The sequence below is a fragment of the Alternaria viburni genome (assembly GCF_023758015.1).
Source record: "Alternaria viburni strain BMP 2772 chromosome Unknown scaffold_14, whole genome shotgun sequence".
Lineage (NCBI taxonomy): Eukaryota > Fungi > Ascomycota > Dothideomycetes > Pleosporales > Pleosporaceae > Alternaria > Alternaria viburni.
In genome coordinates, this window is record NW_026055783.1 from 401,463 (window position 1) to 420,035 (window position 18,573).

At 53.0% G+C, this 18,573-nt stretch overlaps 8 protein-coding genes across 8 annotated transcripts; 4 read left to right on the forward strand and 4 right to left on the reverse strand.

Moving 5' to 3' along the window:
• Nucleotides 1-823: 823 nt before the first annotated feature.
• Nucleotides 824-3,422, forward strand: J4E79_006833 (uncharacterized protein; the record flags this gene model as incomplete). Its single annotated transcript, XM_049355701.1, has 2 exons — nt 824-2,972; nt 3,028-3,422. The coding sequence occupies 2 exons, from the start codon at nt 824-826 to the stop codon at nt 3,420-3,422; spliced, it is 2,544 nt and encodes an 847-aa protein (XP_049209730.1).
• A 575-nt stretch (nt 3,423-3,997) lies between these two features.
• J4E79_006834 (uncharacterized protein) lies at nt 3,998-4,820 on the reverse strand (the record flags this gene model as incomplete). The annotated part of the gene is made up of 2 exons (XM_049355702.1): nt 3,998-4,676; nt 4,729-4,820. 2 exons carry the CDS (start codon nt 4,818-4,820, stop codon nt 3,998-4,000), a joined length of 771 nt encoding a protein of 256 aa, XP_049209731.1.
• Nucleotides 4,821-5,490: 670 nt separating this feature from the next.
• J4E79_006835 (uncharacterized protein) lies at nt 5,491-10,569 on the reverse strand (the record flags this gene model as incomplete). Its single annotated transcript, XM_049355703.1, has 1 exon — nt 5,491-10,569. The coding sequence occupies one exon, from the start codon at nt 10,567-10,569 to the stop codon at nt 5,491-5,493; it is 5,079 nt and encodes a 1,692-aa protein (XP_049209732.1).
• Nucleotides 10,570-11,151: 582 nt separating this feature from the next.
• J4E79_006836 (uncharacterized protein) lies at nt 11,152-12,125 on the forward strand (the record flags this gene model as incomplete). The annotated part of the gene is made up of 4 exons (XM_049355704.1): nt 11,152-11,298; nt 11,353-11,664; nt 11,711-11,733; nt 12,005-12,125. The coding sequence occupies 4 exons, from the start codon at nt 11,152-11,154 to the stop codon at nt 12,123-12,125; spliced, it is 603 nt and encodes a 200-aa protein (XP_049209733.1).
• Nucleotides 12,126-12,468: 343 nt separating this feature from the next.
• Nucleotides 12,469-13,713, forward strand: J4E79_006837 (uncharacterized protein; the record flags this gene model as incomplete). Its single annotated transcript, XM_049355705.1, has 4 exons — nt 12,469-12,655; nt 12,720-13,176; nt 13,230-13,448; nt 13,497-13,713. 4 exons carry the CDS (start codon nt 12,469-12,471, stop codon nt 13,711-13,713), a joined length of 1,080 nt encoding a protein of 359 aa, XP_049209734.1.
• A 330-nt stretch (nt 13,714-14,043) lies between these two features.
• On the forward strand, nt 14,044-14,986 carry J4E79_006838 (uncharacterized protein; the record flags this gene model as incomplete). The annotated part of the gene is made up of 2 exons (XM_049355706.1): nt 14,044-14,923; nt 14,955-14,986. The coding sequence occupies 2 exons, from the start codon at nt 14,044-14,046 to the stop codon at nt 14,984-14,986; spliced, it is 912 nt and encodes a 303-aa protein (XP_049209735.1).
• A 943-nt stretch (nt 14,987-15,929) lies between these two features.
• Nucleotides 15,930-16,164, reverse strand: J4E79_006839 (uncharacterized protein; the record flags this gene model as incomplete). The annotated part of the gene is given in 2 exon segments (XM_049355707.1): nt 15,930-15,953; nt 15,967-16,164. The coding sequence occupies 2 exon segments, from the start codon at nt 16,162-16,164 to the stop codon at nt 15,930-15,932; spliced, it is 222 nt and encodes a 73-aa protein (XP_049209736.1).
• Nucleotides 16,165-16,898: 734 nt separating this feature from the next.
• On the reverse strand, nt 16,899-17,909 carry J4E79_006840 (uncharacterized protein; the record flags this gene model as incomplete). The annotated part of the gene is made up of 2 exons (XM_049355708.1): nt 16,899-17,649; nt 17,749-17,909. 2 exons carry the CDS (start codon nt 17,907-17,909, stop codon nt 16,899-16,901), a joined length of 912 nt encoding a protein of 303 aa, XP_049209737.1.
• Nucleotides 17,910-18,573: the final 664 nt, after the last annotated feature.

Sequence of the window (18,573 nt, forward strand, 5' to 3'; positions counted from 1 at the left end):
GATTTTGGCCTGGTATCAAACCGCTGCTAGTGTTAGTCGCGGACCCCGTACGAGCTACCCAGTCTCGACATCGCTTTCTTGGAACTACTACCAGCCTCTTCCTTTCTCGCAGACCGTTTTCTCCCCTTCGTCTGCGACGAGCATTGGGGACGCGGAAAATTACAATCTGTACATGCAGTCATCTCCCTTCACCCAGTACAAATTTGACGACGGTGAGCAAGAGAGACATAGGAGACAGATAATCCTCGATGAGTTGCGAGGATATGCGCAACTCGTTGAGGCACTGGCTAATTGGGGAGGTAATGGCGATACTTGCGAGCAGGCGGGGCACCTGTATGAATTTCTAGGAGGCTGGCTGAAGAGCCAACTGTGTATGATAATGAAGCAGATCGAACACAGAGAGTCTTCGACGGCTTGAGCTAATGAGGAGGATCGATAATCAGGAAAGGAATGGGGGGTGCATTGGAGGCATTTTGCTGCTGTTTAATAACCACGGTTTCTCGTGGCTGGTGGTAGTCGAGCTTATCACCTAGTAATGTTAATTCAAAAGTGCTTCGATCTTATACTCTTAGTGACTATAGGAAACATATCTCGTCGATGCGCAGATATTGAGCCGACAGTAGCCTGCTCTGCGGCTGTGTTCGTCGAGCTGTTGTGGAGCCACCCCGGATTTCCCCAGTGCACGTGCACCTTCACATGCCTCGGCTCAAACCGCAGCAAGCATCATAGCACTGGCTCACATGCAAGGTACACCATCTCGCACCTCCAGCACCGCCGTTGCGAGCAATGACAGTCTTCCTAGAGAGGATGTACACGGTCAACAATGGCCGCTCAGTCTACCTTACGACAGCCTCATGACCCTCTCCTAGCACTCTACGACCGCTATGCGACGCTCCTCAAGTCCCGCGTCCGCGGCGCATCCAAGCTCACGAAGCTGCTCTCCACCATCACCCTCCTCTTCACCATCATAGGCACCGGATATGGAGGCACAAGATGGTACAAGAGCCGGCGCGCAGAGAAAGAAACCGGCCGACGGTTGCTGAGGAGGAACTCGGGGCTCAGGAACAAAGATGGCTCCAGGACCATTTACGTTCCCTACCGCGACTCGACGTCCAAGGTGGTCATCCATCCCACCAAACAAACCACATTCGATGCGCATCGCAGACTCTTCCTCCAGCCGCCACGCGCAGCCCGCATGGCTGACACGACTTCGAGCGACCCGCAAGCGCCGCCGCCACAGACGAAGCCGGGTCTCAACCTGGCCTTCCTACACCAGTTTCTGAGCCTTCTAAACATCATGATACCGCGTTGGAATAGCAAAGAGACGGGTCTGCTGGTCAGCCATAGCGTCTTCCTAATGCTGCGGACGTATCTGTCACTCGTCGTAGCGCGTCTCGACGGAGAGATCGTGCGCGACCTTGTAGCAGGAAACGGCAAGGCTTTCCTCTGGGGCATTGTCAAGTGGCTTGGTGTCGGCACCTTCTCTTCGTACACAAACGCTATGATCAAGTTCCTACAGAGTAAGGTCTCCATCGCGTTCCGAACACGACTTACGCGCTACATTCACGACTTGTACCTGAACGACCATCTGAACTACTACAAGCTACAGAATCTGGACGGAGGCGTAGGCGTCGGGGCAGACCAATACATCACACAAGATCTGACGCTATTCTGTGCGAGTGCGGCATCCTTGTACTCGAGCTTAGGAAAGCCGTTTGTGGATCTTTGTGTGTTCAACTATCAGCTCTACCGCTCTCTAGGACCGTTAGCGCTTACCGGACTGCTGAGCAACTACTTCCTCACCGCGACAGTACTGCGGAAACTTTCTCCTCCCTTTGGCAAATTGAAAGCTGTCGAAGGACGAAGAGAAGGCGAGTTCCGCGCTCTGCACTCTCGACTCATTGCAAATGCAGAAGAAGTGGCTTTCTACGGCGGTGACGAGATGGAAAAGCACTTCCTCGAGCGAGGATTCAAGGACCTCAAGCACTGGATGGAAGGCATCTACAGCCTCAAGATCCGGTACAACATGCTCGAAGACTTCGTGCTGAAGTACTCATGGTCGGCTTTCGGATACCTTGTTACTTCGCTCCCAGTCTTCTTGCCCGAATGGGGTGGTGTAGGAGGCACACCTGAGCTACCAGGAGGAGAGAAATCTCACCGCGAGCGCAGCCGTATGAAGGACTTTATTACGAACAAGCGACTCATGCTGTCGCTTGCCGATGCTGGTGGTCGCATGATGTACAGTATCAAAGATCTTTCTGAACTGGCCGGCTACACATCACGCGTCTACACCCTGATCAGCACTCTCCATCGCGTCCACGCAGAAGCATACTACCCTCCACCCGGCACGCGACCCGAACTCTATTCCGTCTCCGACATCCAAGGCACAGTCCACAAGGGCTTCGATGGGATCCGTCTTGAACACGTTCCAGTCGTCGCCCCAGCTCTGCACCCCATGGGCGGCGAAGAACTCCTAGAATCCCTATCCTTCATCGTTCACTCCGGCGAGCATCTTCTAATCACCGGCCCTAATGGCTGCGGCAAGAGCGCAGTTTCGCGCATCGTCGCTGGTCTCTGGCCCGCATACCGCGGCCTTGTCAGTCGTCCCCGCAGCATCGGCGTGGACGGCATCATGTTCCTTCCTCAACGACCCTACCTCTCCACCGGTACCCTCCGCGACCAAGTCATCTATCCCCATACCGATGCCGATATGAAGGATGCAGGACGTCGCGACTTTGAACTTTCTCAGGTCCTCGAAGAGGCCAAATTAGGCTACTTGCCGGATCGAGAAGGCGGCTGGGACACGAAGAAAGTATGGAAAGACGTCTTCAGCGGTGGTGAGAAACAAAGAATGGGTATTGCGAGGCTACTGTATCATGAACCGCGATACGCATTCGTGGACGAGGGCACCAGTGCAGTCAGTAGCGATGTCGAAGGCCTACTCTACGAACGCGCGAAAGCCAAGGGCATTAGTAAGTATCCCACTTCCCTTGTCATAGATGACTTCGACTGACTCACACACCCCAGCACTAATCACGATATCCACGCGCGCATCCCTAAAGCGCTACCACGATTACACATTAACCCTCGGCATGGGCGACCACGGCGACGAATGGGACTTCCAACGCATAGGCACACAGTCTGAGAAGTCGAGCGTCGAGAAAGAGTTATCAGAGCTAAGGGAGAGGTTGGCAAAGGTAGAGGAGTGGAAGAAGAGACGAGAGGAAATCGAGGCAGAGTTGAATAGGGTTTGGGTTGAAGGGAAGGACGAAGAGGGCGAGGCCGAAGAACTAGCACCGCCGCCATACTTGGAACGAGAGGAGAAGTTTGACACAGCGAATACAAACGAGGATGATGCTGGCGATAGAGATCAAGAGGAGGCGGTCGAGAGTGGGAGTGAAGGAATTTCGCCGTCTAGCTAGTGTAGGTATCGGAACACATGATTCTTCCCGCCCCAACTCAGCTCTGCAACCCCCCCAAAAACGTGGCATGTCTTCATTTGCGTTTTATCCAGAGTACATCACAGTGGCAAAAAAAGAAGAGAAAATAGGCAAAAACATACAACAGCGCGTATTCGCTTCTGGTCACCCACGAGAGCTACTAGTGCGCCGTTCACAGGCTTAAGTACCGCTGAGCGAACGGGAAGCGCTATGATCCTGAAACTATGGTCGTATGTGAAGTTATTGGTCGTCAAATTGGATCATAATGTGCAGAATTGGGTGCGGTCGATGTTTTTGCTCCAGCCATGCTCCGGCTGCTGACAATGCGACCACGATCTGCTTACCGCGAGTCATCTGGGAGATGTGATTAGAGGCAACAATAGAGGTGACGTGCAAACGGCGTGGCTCAAAAGCTTTCATTTATCCAACTATAAAGACCACAGTGGTCCTATAGTTGCCCGGCCCTAATGTCCCGTTGTTTGGTGAGACAAAAGTGGTCACGTATTCTCCAACCCGATTCTCCGCGCGCATAGAGCGTCATGCCGTCATCAACGCGATCAAGCCGGAGGTGCTGGGTGATCGTGATATCTTGAACATATCAAGGGCTTGATGAAACTTGCCCAATCGGAGGTCTTGCCGCCGCTCGGTGTCGCATATCCCACACATGATGGAATGGGTTCTGCCCCAAGAGCCATGAAAGCCACGACCAGTTCAGCGAAGAACTCGTGAGGATAAGACACCATTTCCTTCGCTCGCTGGCTTGGATCGACTAGGTCCGTGAACCGAAAGGTGTCTATAGCGAAATCCACAAGGACTTTTCGAAGAGCTGATCCGGTCAATGTGTTCTCATAGATGTAGGAGAGGTGCAGCTGTGGAAACGCCCACTCCTGATTCATCTTTTGAATAAGAAGGTCGATAGCGGCATTGCATAGATCAAGAGCCCCGCGAGCATCACCGAAAATGTAGATCTCGTAGATGAGGGGAAAGTCTAGAGGAACTTCCCCTGAAGCGTCGAGTGCGAAGTAGAGCTTTCCTGTATAGACCCAGTGAAAGAACGCCTGGAAAACCTCCGGGTTATCGTCCTTCAGCTCCAAAGTCTTTGAATTACCCCAACAATCCTTTACGGCAGCTTTGAAGTAGGAGGAGTAGTGAGAGAGAAGGCCTTCGTAGACGTGGAACTCGCGCTTCGAGCTCCAATTGCCGACTGTAACGGTGATGATCGGGCCGTAGTCTTCACTACTTCACATATTAGCAACTTGCTTAATCGTAAACATCTACTGGTGCTTACGGGTTAGGCGGAGGAGTAGCTTTGGAGCATTTGGCCAGCTCGAGCAACGGCTTGACCTTTGGGGGCTCCTCCTTCTTCTCTGGAGTCGCCATCGCGTACGGTTGTGGTTGTCGTGATAGCTGGTCGCAGTCGTGAGAGGTACCCCGAAAGAAGACCTGTATTGATGTGACGGTGACGGCGACAGTGAAAAGTGACTGGATCTAGTAGCGCGGTCTTGGCAGTGAGCTGGAAAGGCAGGAGCAACGGACAGGGTCCAATATGCGGTGATGAGCCGGGGTCACTGACTAAAGACTAGCGTCTGCTTTCCGTTTTGAAGTAAACATCTCGCCAACGGTTGGAACTTACTCATCATTTGGACCGATGTAGTCCTCAAGTTCCACTTTGAGTGGCGGGCTTTGGATTACACTCTTCGACATCCGCAGCGGTCCTTACACAGCATAGCCTCTTTCTCCTTACCAGATTGCTCAAATGACTGAAGGAAGGACTCCGTAGCTCCGGGTTCGTAACCCCGTTGTCTATACTGGCAACATGACCAATGAACTCTCGCGCCAGACATATCTACTCTTTCACCACAGTTGCAGTACTTGTTCTTAATGATTGTACACTTATCTCATTTCTCTTTCTCCCTATCGGAGAAAACGCCAGACCATGCAAATGCTACTCGCTCTTTCTACGATTGTACAACTACTAATACATAATTTTTCCCTTTTCCAACACGCTCGCTAAACCCCAAAGTCGCTCAATAGAAAGAATTGCGTATTACTAGTATTTCTTCTTTCTGTGCCGCACATGAGGATCCTGTCCCTTTCGGTTCCTCTTCTGCCGGTCCGTTGGCGGCCGGTACGGTTCTTTGCCGTACTCTTCCCGGTACAGGCTAAGCATGTATTCATCCACATGCCTTCGCTCCTTCTCGTTGCCGTCGACATCGAGGTCTTCGTTCGCTTTGGCGGCAGCGGCGGCCTCCGAGGCGGCTCTCGTGGCGTTGAGACTCTCGTTAAAGTCGACTTGGTCTTCTTGAATCTCATCAACAATCTCCTTCTGTGCGATGGAAGCAGCCGTGCGATCCTCGGTATCCTCCACTGTGCCCATGACACGTGCGTCACCCAGCAGTCCAATCTTCTCGCCGAGCACACGTTCCATGGCTGCACCCGCTTCGTCGTTGGTGTCAATTCCCAGGTTCTCATCGAGTGCGTCGCGCCAGGTGACTTTGTTGAAGGTGTCTGTGGTGAAGTCACCCTTTTGAATAATGACGTCATCGAGCAGACGTTTCTGGTTCGACTTGCGGAGGATGTTGGCTTCGATGGTGTATTCGCTGACGAACTTGTAGATGTGCACATCGCGCGTTTGACCGATACGATGAGCTCGATCTTGACACTGCTTGTCCATCGCGGGGTTCCAATCAAGATCGTAGAAGATGACGCTGTCAGCACCTGTGAGGTTGATACCGAGACCACCAGATCGAGATGACAGGATGAAGCATAAGATGCGGGGGTCACTGTTGAAGCGATCGGTAAGAATCTGGCGCTGCTCGATCTTGGTAGACCCGTCAAGGCGCAAGTAGCGATATCCATGGATGTTCAAGAATTGCTCGAGAATGTCAAGAACCTTTGTCATCTGGGTGAAGATGAGCGCACGGTGGCCACCAGCCTGTAGATCTCGAAGGAGTGTTGCAAGACGCTGAAGCTTGCCACAGTCATATTGAAGGAGACGCTTGTCCGGAAAGGCGATCGATTGTCGGATGCGCGAAGAATGAAAGGGGTCTTTTTCGTGTGCTGCCTCCGACGATCGAATCAGCTGGACACCGCGCCTGGACAGGGTCAGAGGTGCTAATTCCTCGGCTGCAACGGCAGGCGTAACGCATGTGAAGCGGGTAATGAGAGGCTCCATGGCCTCAGCACGCTGCTCCAATGTTGGGATCATATCATAGAAATGGGTGATTTGTTGATCGTGCCAGTGCGACAAGACACGATGAGAGCGCGGTGACCTGAATCCGAGTAGACCATGATGACGCTGAACGATGTCATAGTGAATCGCTTCCTCTTGTCTCGGTTGCATTTGAGCCTGACCGAAGCCGTGGTAGTTGGGATGTGGAGTGTGATGGGTTCGGTAGAGGAGAGGCTTGGCCACTCTCTTCCCCTCAGTGATAGCCCCAAATGTAAAATCGTGCCAATCGACGGTCAGTGCGTTAATGATGTCCTTTCCGTAAATGGGCATGAACTGGGTACGCGCGCGAGTGAGGTTGAGACTTGTTTGCAAATGGTCCCGAACGGCCACTTGCTCTCGCTTCGCCATCGCTGCCATAGTCGCTTGTAATGAAGAAGTGCCCTTGTCGATGGGCTTGTTGATGCGCCGTGTTTGGCGCTCGATCAGATCCTCCAGGGGCCGTGTGGCGCGAATAGGGTAGGTGCGTCTAGCGTGACCCAACTGCGTCTGTTCCCGTCGCGCAAACACCAAGTTCAAGGCGTCTAGATTTACTTGCTTATCTTCCATGCCCTCTTGCAGTCGCTTCCTGATGAGAAGGTCCTTGATCTCATACTGAGCAGCGACTGGCTTGGGCATGGCCATGGACGTTACAATGGCTCGTGTTTCGAACAGGTCGGGATGATTGCAGACTTTCCGTAATGACATTAAGCAATTGATAATCGACATGTAGTTGCCGGAGGACAGGATCTCCTTGGTCGACGCGCGGCCCATGAACCCATCGTAGAGCTGCCGTTGCCGTTTGGAAAGCTTGCAGTAGACAACGTGCTCATACTTCCCTGGCATTTGCTTCTCAACCTCTGATTTCAGCCTTCGAAGCAGGTAGGGGCGAAGGACTTCGTGAAGCCGCTTGACAACCTTCTGCGCTTCCGCATCAAGCTGCTGCCGACCTTGATCGAGAATCTGCGAAGTAGGATTCTTGAGAGCCAAGGTAAACTCCTCCAGTCCCGCGATGCGACCTTCCCCGGCAAAGCCAGCTGGCATCAAGAAGTAGAGCAGCGACCAAAGCTCATCGATGTTGTTTTGTAGAGGCGTACCGGTCAGTAACAACCGTCGCTCTGTTCTAAGGTTAAGCATAGTCTGCCATCGTTGAGACTTGAAGTTCTTGATGTTATGGGCTTCATCGAGGACCAGGTAACGCCAGGGACGCATCTTGAAGGCTGCTGCGTCTTGGAGGATGAGCTGGTAGGAGGTAATGACGACGTTGTACATGTCCTTGCCAGTGTTGCGCCAGCCCATGCGCTTTCGTTTTCGCTCATTGATGTCGCCATAGTATGTCAGAATCTTGAAGCCTGGCAAGAACTTCTTGAACTCCATCTCCCAATTGAGCATGACACTGGTGGGTACGACGACTAGATGTGGTCCCCATATCTCGCGGCGAACAGCGAGGTAGGCGAGAAGTGAGATGGTCTGTATAGTCTTGCCCAGACCCATCTCGTCTGCGAGGATTCCGTTTGTCTCGGATTCGTACAAGTTCGCCAGCCAGTCCAAACCATCGTGCTGGTACTCTCGGAGGGTACCGCGTAGTAAGGATGGCACCTCGGTCCTTGGTGGGGATGATGTATGCCGTGATCGAGAAGCGCTTTTAGAATGTACTACATCTTCCATCGGAGTTGGCTCAGCTGCCTCGACGGTAGGAGCAGGTTCTGTTTCAGAATGCCCGTTCACATGTGGCTCGTCTACTTCAGCGACAGAATCATGACCATTCACATGTGGCTTCTCCTCATAGACTTCCGCGGGCGATGTAGCATGGCCATTCGTTTGTTCGGGCTGAGTTGTCGGGTCTTCCGGTTCCACATCGTCAATCGCGGTCTTGGCGGCCTCTTTCAGTTTTTTGATGTCTTTAGGTGCCAAGAAACCCATCATGCCTAAGTCTTCTCCCTCACTCTCATCCTCGTCGTCTTCTTCCGAGCCGGCTTCTTCATGACCATCACCCTCGCTATCCGAACCTTCGTTGCTCGACCAAGCTTCACTACCAGATTCCGAGCCCTTGTCGTCCTCAGAATCGAGCAAAGCATCATCAACCTGATCGAGCTCCACTGTGGCGGGATCGATATAGTCTGGCTTCTGTTTATCCCCATCTTCTTCGTGGTCGTGAAAGCCGTTCGTCTGTTGAAATGGGTTCTCTGGAAGCTCGTTCGTGTTGTCGACATCGAGGTCGGGATCGGGTGTTGGCGCAGGAGTGCCCTCTTCGGAATCAGCGTCGTCATCGTCTTCGCCGTCGTTTGAGTTGACTTGCGCCTCGGAGCTGCTCTCGGGGAGATCGGGAAGTTGTCCGTACTTCTCGCGTAGTTGTTCGGCCGTGAGGTTCGCATCTTCGTCCTGCTCGTTCTCTTGTTCGCTATCGGAGCTGGAAGACATGACATCGTCGTCGTGCTGTTGTTGTGAGGCATGCGACACCCCGCTTTCGGATTCCATCTCATCGAAATCACGGTCTTCGCTGACCAAGGAGGAGGCCCCGTCGCCAGCGTTACGACCACCCAGAATCTCTTGCGCTTGATTAAACATGTCGTCCATGGCCTTGTGTCCGAGCTGCAACTGTTCCTCCTCATATTTAGCCACACGCTCCTTGTCGATCTCAACCCTGACCAAGCCCCATGCGTCCTTGACATCCTTCACGAGCTGCTTGTATCTCGTCACTTGCCGCTCGGTCTCTTCCTGTTCGATCTCATCTTGGCTCTTGCGCTTGAACTTGTTCTTCCAGAAGTCGTATGCTTCTCTGGCCAAGATCTTGGCCGTCCGCCGATGGAATGCCTTCTCCTCCTTCAAGAGCTTGTTGAAGTGCAGGGCATGAGCGACCACGTGGTCCCAATGACCGTATTGTGGCGGTGGCTCTGGGGCTGCTTCAGGCGCATATACGCTGCATCGTGCCTGGCTCAGAACTCCATGCTCAGCAGCCTCGACAATCTGCAGCCGGCGCTCGGCCTCTTCCTCGGCCTTTTCCTGTGTGATCCGAAGCGCCTCTTCGCCGTCTAACGGGTCGTCTTGTCCTAGCCACTCTTCGAGCGACGCGTACTCTGACTTGGGCGGGGCATGGTGGGGATGGCGGTTGGGAGGGTCGGGCTTTCGCAGTCGCAGGCGGAGACGAGGGGCAGGCATAGATGGGTTCGAGTCGTCGGGCGATCCATACAGGCCGGCGTAGGGGTCGTGTCCGTTCGTTTCGGCATCGTCCATGGGCTCGTCACCTAGATCATCGGTAAGTGGCTGCGCTCCCCTCCGAGAGCGCCCGACCCGCTTGCGCGTGCCTTCGGGCGACCCATTCTGCAGTGCTGGCGACGTGACGGGCGAAGTTGTCGCAAGTGCTGGAGGCTTTCTCTGGCGCTCAGACTTGCGCGCCGGCGTTGCCAGAGACTGTGCGGACACCTTTTTGGTGATGGTGGATGGCGTCTTCCCTTTCGAGACAGATATGGGTCCTGAGCCATTGCGCGACTCTCGCTTGACGCCGTTCTTAGGGGTGCCGTTGGTCTGCGTCGCCTTGCTGGCCGGGCGAGAATTCCGCTTTACAGGTTCCGGCGTTGGCGGTGCAGCATCCTTGCTCACACGTGATGATTTCCTGACGCCATTCTCGAAGACTGTCGTCGGTCCATCAGCCACGAATGACTTCCAGGGCGGCGATGCGGCGCGTGATGCTGAGCGGCGCGGTGTGGTGTCTTCGAGTTTCCGCCGTTTTGGCGGCCGCTCAATGACGCCACCATCATCGCCATTTACAGGTGCCGGCGGATGTTCCTCCTTGATCACAGGTGCGCTGTCGTTCTCGCTCTGTTCGCCATTGTGTGTGATGTCGGATGGGTTGTGTGCGGCGGCCGAGTCGCGTGGTGGGATGGAGTCGATGTCGCGATCCGCGGCGGTAACTTCTTCCATTCAGGAAGGGCGAGAGAGGCGGCCTGGGGAGCCTGTTGACCACCCGGCGCGCGGCCAAATCGACATATATCAGCTCGAATTCGGAGTCGCAAGATAGCCTGACGCGTGCTGGTGACGGTGATGGGGTCGGATTTCAAATTCGGGCTCGCGTTGGGATGATGCGGTGTTATGTCGAAGTTGTGAGATGGTAAAAACAGAGCCGGCGATAATGTTTGGTAGGGATCACGCTAAATACCGGCACGGGCGCGCATGCCATCCCTTTGACGTGAACGACGGCGGAATGCTGGATATCACGTCTGAGAATGCTGTGACTGAGGCTGTCTAAAACCTCCGCAGATTCTTTCAGGCAGGCGTCGGGTTGCTCAGTCGCGTAGACACCTTTCGTGTCACATCCATGACCGACCGGTCGTGGTACTACGCAGAGCAGTTAGACCCACTTCTCCGCCAAGCATTACCGGGGCCGCAACTGAGCTCATCGCGAACGACACATCAATACTGCAACCCATCCAACCCCCGCAATTGCGCCACAACGTACGAAGACACCGAAGACACGCATCGCGCAAATACTCACTCGGCTCTAGCATGTTCCCCAGGCGCATTGTAGCGGCACGCCCGCTGGCTCGAGCCGTCGTCCCCGCCGTAGCCCGGCCACGACCCCAATTCACCCAAATCCGAACCGCCCTCACCGACGCTGAGAAGGCCCACGCTGAGCTCACAGACCCGAACCAAGTACGCCCACTTTTTCTAGAGAATGCAGGAAGGACCTAGTGCTGATGGTGATAGAACGGCGGCTACATCAACCCTCCCGCTGAGAAGCGAGGAAACCGCGACCCGTACGGTGACTACTGGGACAAGCAGGAGCGCCGCAACTATGGCGAGCCCTGCCACGAGGACAACGATATCATGGGTGTACTAGCGCTCCACGACTACAACCACTTCACCCCCCAATGGGGCTTCGTCCTACTGGGCACCTTCGTCGCTTCTGTCTTCGGACTCTGCGCGGCTGTTGGCACCTTTTACCCCGACAAGCTTAGTGCGCCCAAGACATACCCAGATGGTCTGGAGGCTGAGCTGGGTGGAAAGGGTGCATTGCTAGTAAGTGCATTATGGTTCGGTGTGGACTACTGCTAACAGTGTATAGGCAAGGAAGCCCGGTGAGGGCTGGTAAATTGTATGCAGACTCAACTGACATGTACATACAACCCAATGGGATTCTCTTTGTCAATTCAATACCCGTTTCCATCTTAGGCTAGTTTGATTTCAAGGTCCATCGACAATCTAGTCTCAAATACTAATGCATCCATCCCGTTCTGGTTCAATTAGACGCTGATTCGAGAACCTGGAACCACTCCGTCAATACAGCACTCTGCGTTGCGTGCGGGATAATGCGTCTCGGCATCCTCTTCAAGACCGGCATCCTACGACACCCATCCAGGGGCACCATTCGCCACTACGTCATCGCAGCAATCCAGGAGCACACCCTCGTGGGCCCCATGCATCCCGCAATTCATGCCCAGGCCATGAGAGCACTCAAGTTCCCACTGGCCACGGACTGATCTACCCTTGTTACATGCTCACTTTGTCGGTAACCGCCCAGGATACTTGCTAGGATCCGATTGGTCAACCCACATATTTATACAAGCAATCAATAGGACCATATACGGCAGTTGACTTTAGAACCTTCTATGGGAAAGGATCCTTCGATGAAACTACCCGACATGGCGAACCGTGAACATGATGTGGGGTGAGTTCCATGTGGAGACCTTGCTTCGAACGTCACTCATGATATATTACGAGACTCATGTACCACAACAGCACGTTCCCTGAAACTCAACATCGAACTCCCATTTTCCCGTTGTCATTGTCCACTTGGATCGTTCATACCACTTGATCGTCAGCATGTACTGGTCCTCGCTCACGCTCACGCTCACCTCTTTGTTCCACAATGTCGCAGCATCGCCGACTCACGACCTCGAGGCCCGACAGTTTGCAACAGCGGCGATGCTACGTTTCCAGTGCTCTCAACTAGTCTACGACCGTATCGACCCGCTTGTCCAACCCGGCATTGCACCTTCAGCACACATGCGTAAGCGATGCCCATATACTACCTTGATACAGTACGTATACTAAATTTGCATGTCATTGTTTAGACCAGATCGTCGGCGGAAACGCCTTCAATGTCTCCATGCCACCGCTCGACCTCGACCCCAGCACAGAAGCCACTTGCACAACCTGCGATTTTGCCGAAGACCTCTCAAACTACTGGACCGCGAATCTCTACTTCAAAGCGCGTAACGGCACCTTCCAACGCGTCCCACAGATGGTCAACTTGGGTCTACAAGGCAGAGAAGGCGTCACGGTGTACTACATCCCGCCATACGACGGGAAGAGTACGGTGACCGCGTTTCCCAAGGGTTTCAGGATGCTGGTTGGTGATCCAGGCTTGAGAGCTAAGGAGGGTCAGCAGAAACAGCTCTGCCATCGCTGTTTCACGAATAAACAGCAAGATCCATTTGGTGGGGCCCCATGTATCGGAGAGTTTGACACAGCGAGCTTGCCACCGGGCATGTGTGGAGGTGGAATCCGGACGACTATTACATTCCCAACGTTTGTTGACTCCATTTACCTGGCTTTGCGCGTATCGCTAATCTCGAATATAGATGCTGGGATGGCAAGAACGTCGATTCTCCGAACCACAAAGACCATGTCGCGTACCCTACAACTGGATCCTTCGAATCTGGCGGTCCCTGCCCATCGACTCATCCAGTGAAGATGCCTCAGCTCATGTACGAGGTCATGTGGGATACTACGCCTTTCAATGACGCGGCTCTCTGGCCTGAGGATGGGTCGCAGCCGTTTGTCTACAGCATGGGTGATGCGTGAGTGACCTGCAGCGGCTGTGGGGGAACAACACTAATCATGTATAGGACTGGCTATGGCCAGCACGGCGATTATGTCTTTGGCTGGAAAGAGGGTGCGCTGCAGAAAGCGATGGACCAACGCTGCTTCGGGAACACCTGCACGGGGTTGACGACACAGGCTGCCGATGTGTCGACCAAGTGTGGGGTACCACAGGCTGTGAAGGAGCCGGTTGAAGGATGGCTCGATGAGTTGCCTGGTGGTCCAGTCGTGACCTATGAGTGATCCGGGTCAATCAAACTGAACCGTGGGAGGGTAACGTACAAACGTGGGCCGAACTTAACCCTGCAAGTAACCCGACATTCGTTGCACTATGTTGATTTCTATAGAAGAACGACTATTTCGTTAATAGCATATCGCGCTCGCTTGAAAGACTTCCCACTGGCTTTTTGAAAAATTTCCTGTCCAACTTGTCCAGTGGTCGTGTGGTGCGCAGACTCCGGAACGAGCAATCGGCCGCTCACCGCGGTTGGACTTTCGTTGTCATACAAACGGCTGATCTTGCAAGGGACGCGTCCGCACCCTCCACTCCCACCAATTTTCATCATAACCGCCATGCGTCAATGTGAAGAAGACAAGGTGAGCCAGAAGAGGAAGGAGTGCCAAAGGCGCGAAGCGAATGTTGCGCTTTCGCATGTTGTCATCCACGAAGATCCTGCAGGAAAAGATGAGACACCGGTACCCGGACATGATGAGAAGCTACCGGCGAAAGACGTATCGCCAGATCCTTCTGACGCTGCTCAGTCACTTCGCCCTCTACCGCAGATCTCGCGCAAAAGACAACGCGAGCCTAGTTGCGAGTCACGAGACCCGTCACTCAAGGAGTCGATTGTCGATACATCCCAGCGAGATTCCACCGACGCACACAGCCCGTACTCAGAATCAGCAACAGCCCCACTGGAGCACTACATCCGCCTAGCCTCGAAGTCCATGTCGCTCCCAACTCCTTCCGACTCGTACTTCACCTCACCAGAGCACGCGCCAGTACTCCACCGCAATCGCGAGAACAAGATCATAATGTACACAGGCTCCTTCAACCCACCGCATCTCGGTCACTTCGAACTGGCCTTTCATACATTCCTACGTAGCTCCTCCACCACCATCGCCGTCGTCTTCCTTCCATTTCGCGATAAACTCAAAGCGAAAGACGGCGCTATGGTCAACGGAAAGGTCTTCGCCACTGAAAAAGAACAAAGAATCGCGCTACTACAAAACGACCTACTGCAGCGCTGGACTTGGTTTCACAGAGGCCATCGCACAGATTTCGAAAAATACGGGGCTACTCTGATCAAAGAAGCGAAGAAAGACGGATTCCAAGTTTCCTTTGTAGTCCTAGCTGGAAGCGATAAATTCGAACGCGAAAAAGTCGAAACAAAGCCCTCTTGGCTCATAGGATGGGGAGAAATAATCACCAGCGACATTACACGGCCGTCTAGTCTGTTCAAGGGTCCAATGCATCCGCCCAGACGGCTACCTGGATGTAGATCTTGGCGTTTGATCTCTACACCAACCAGCAGGAAGGGAGACTCTAGCTGTAAATGTGGAGGCGCGAATCATGAATGTCGCATATCTCTACGGATCCAAGAGTACTGCGGTGGGCATGCTGCTTTAGATAGCGAACCGCATGTCCGATCAAGGCAAGACAGTTTGCTGCATGCAATTCTGGTAAGATGCCATGAGGGAGTGGGGGCGACATGGGTTTGCCACAAGAAGAGTGGGGGTACAGTGACGTTTTTGGGTAGTGGAAGAGATACTGAGGGCCATGAGAAGAGAGAAGAGGTTAGTTCTTCGGCCATCAGAAAGATACTGGGGGAAGGTGGCAGTAAGGCGGAGATGATATCAAAGCTGGATAAGGTCATGTTGAACCCAGAATTGCTAATACTATATCTTGGGCTGGATGAATAAGTGGCAAAGACATGCTGGGCTTGGGAGAAAGAATATCCTCAATGCTTTGAGGTACCCAGACCAAGGAATGCAGAACTACAAGGCCCTTAATAACGGTTCTATCTTCGAAGTAGGGCCTGATCGTCATCCTTTAACAATTATTGACCATACTGAGACCGATCCAGTGCTCATCGAAATCCCTTCGTCCAGCAGGAACTTTGGTGGAATCGCTGTCACAGGTATTCCGAATATAGTCCATGTCGACGCCAATATCGCTGGCCAAAGCACAGAATCTAGTGTCGCGCTACAATAGTCATCAGATCAGCTCTTCATACTCAAGTGTATTGGGGTAAATAAGACATACCAAGTTGCACAAGTAGACAGCGCAATTGTATGAGCAGCTAACGATGGCGCAGTGATTGAATCCACCATTGACACAGTACCAGGTGTGGTGAAGTCCGTTCAGGCGATTCCAGCCGTCGTTGCAAGACTTGTGGCCAAAGACATCTCTGCCCCATTCACAGTTGAGCTATTGACAATGGTGTGAGCATGCATGACTAAAGTTCCGGGGGTGACATGAGCTTGGAGACTTACGGTTGATCGCTTGTGCAAGGAGCGCGCTTTGGCGACATCTGAATCCTTCGTGTCGGGGAAGGCCTCGGGCTTGAGCGCCTTCATCTCCTCGTAGACAGATTCCGCGGTGCCCGTGAAGGTGACGTCAGGGAACCGGTCGTCGGTTACCTCCAGCTCTACGAGAACTATGTTGTCGCCGGATATCTGAACGCTGCCCATGGAGAGATCTTGGGCTTGGGGCACCGCCGTGGCGTTGATCTATTCGCCAAATTAGTCGATGTTGAGTGCAGGAAATTACTGAAAGCGGTGGGAAGTTACGCACAGTGCAAGTCAAGAGGCCCAAAGCGGCAAGGAGGATAGCGAAGAAAGGCCTCATCTTAGCACGAGAACTGTCGGTGACTTGGGTAGGATGTATGTGATGGTAAGTTGAATATGTCCGTAGCCTGAACCGGCTCTTTCCAAGATTGTTGGTGGTGAGACTGGAGAATAAGAGTGGAGAGAAAATTTCGCTTCTTTATACCCTCCAGTCTCTATGATAAGTGAGTCCCGTCCTTCACCCCAAGATCCGGACTGCGGTTACCCCTCACTTACCTGTGCGCACGGTGGAGGTACGTCATTGGGCGAATACCCAGCGTGGCACGCGCTCTGCAAGAGCGTTTGCCTAAGTCTTTCGCACTGGTGCCTGGTTCAGCATTTGGAATGGGTTGTCTTACTCGGTCGCCACGATAATGCAATTCGGTGGCTTAGAAATATCGCGGTTGATAAGGACGTTTGTATGAACGTCGAAACGATAAGTATTGCCTGACGCATGAGGTAGGAGTGCTACCTAATCATCGACAAAGAGATGACTCGTTGCCAGAACGCCGGTCATCAATGATGTGTCCCATCGCTTTCATATGCCTAAAAGTACAATGTGGGGGTATCTAGAGGATTTGTGGGCAACAGAGGGACATCTAATGCCTCTCTCTGATAGGCAACGGCCCCATGATATACTCCATCCTCGTAGCGGACTCCCCATCAAAGGTCTCGTGCAACTCTGCGTCCATATTCTGAGCTTGAGCTTCATCCTCTGCGTCCTCTGCAGCACCCCTTTCCCTTCTCTCCGCTCTCTCTCCGGGTCGGCGGTCGTTCCCTGTAAGAACGGAAGCTCCAGCTTGCGACCCCAATTCTTGATCATCGGGCTCAGAATCGTGGACATGGAACACTTCACACATTGCCTTCCTCATTCCCTCCAGCCGGCCCATGATGCCATCTCCGGAAAGATTTTTGGGAAAGGGTACGATCCTATCTTCGCTTGCGGAAGTCAAGCAGTCCATCAAGAACTGTTTCGGCAGGTCATGCATCCATTCTTTGACGTCCGCCTTCTTTCCAATCTTCACTATGATATCGACAGCGAGATGACGTAGTGAAGAGGCTGGAGTGCTCGCTTTGTATATATTGAAAATACATTTGTATGGAAGATCGTCGGGGTCGTCGTAGATGCGCAGGAAGAATTCGTCTAGAACCGCATTTCGGAGCAAAATGATCCCCAATTCGTTGGCGAACATGAAGACATGGATGAGTCTGCCGTAAGAGATTCTCTGATTCGTGGTCTCGTCCGAATCGGGCGGAGGGAGGTAACCGGTCTTGAGGAATTCGAGGTAGATGCGGAAATTGCGTGGTGATACATCGGGCAGGCTGAAGAACTCGGATAAGTCGTCCAGTCTAGATTATGTCAGTACGAGTTTGCTTGGTGACACTTTTGTGATGTTGTGCTGGATGTCTCCAAAGTGAAGTAAAAGAGAACAGATGATGTAGACTCACTGATCGAAGAAGTAGTCAGACGTATTGCGCAGTTGTCTCAACGGCGCGTCGAACATTTCGCTGTCGCTACCATAGCCTACTTCCAGCGATACCTGCTCGGGACCAAGCCATTTGCTAAGATCTCCGGGGAGGTCGCTGCAAGGTACGAAAGCCTCCGGCATCCTGGTTCCTAGTGTTGACGATGTCTTGAGTCGCGGTGTGCTCCGATGTTGGAGCTACGGGAGAGAAGACGCAGAGTCGCAATGGCCGTTATGGATGTTCAAAAATTGTCAAAGCGCGGTTACCTGGAAGCAAACGGTGAAGTGAAGGTGAACACGCGCAGTTTCGAGGACCAGACATGGAAACGCGCACCGACAGTTTTGTGTAAAGAGGATATTGGCGGCTAGACCGCGAATTTATATGGATTTACCTCATACAAGAACGCTGAACAGGTCTGCAGACTACATCAAAACAATAACTTGCAAAGTAGATGAATTGACGTTAACGTAGGCTCCAGGGTGTTCGGTTTTTCCTTTGGGTTAGCGTGAATTTATACGAGAAGACAAGGCGACGATATCTGATAGTTGACAAAACGAGGGGAGATTTAGGCGTTTGTGACCCTGAGGACTGATTACGAGCAGCACTTCCTAACGTACGTTCATGTGAGACGTGATGTGACGGCCCTACGACACTTCTGTTAACGCACAATACACCTGCCTACATTGAACACCATGGATATCATCTAGCTAGCTATCCTACCTCATATCAACTCGTATCTGCGAAAGCCACCATATAGACGCCTCGCTGTCCATCCCACATACCATGAAGCGGATGCCACCGATAATA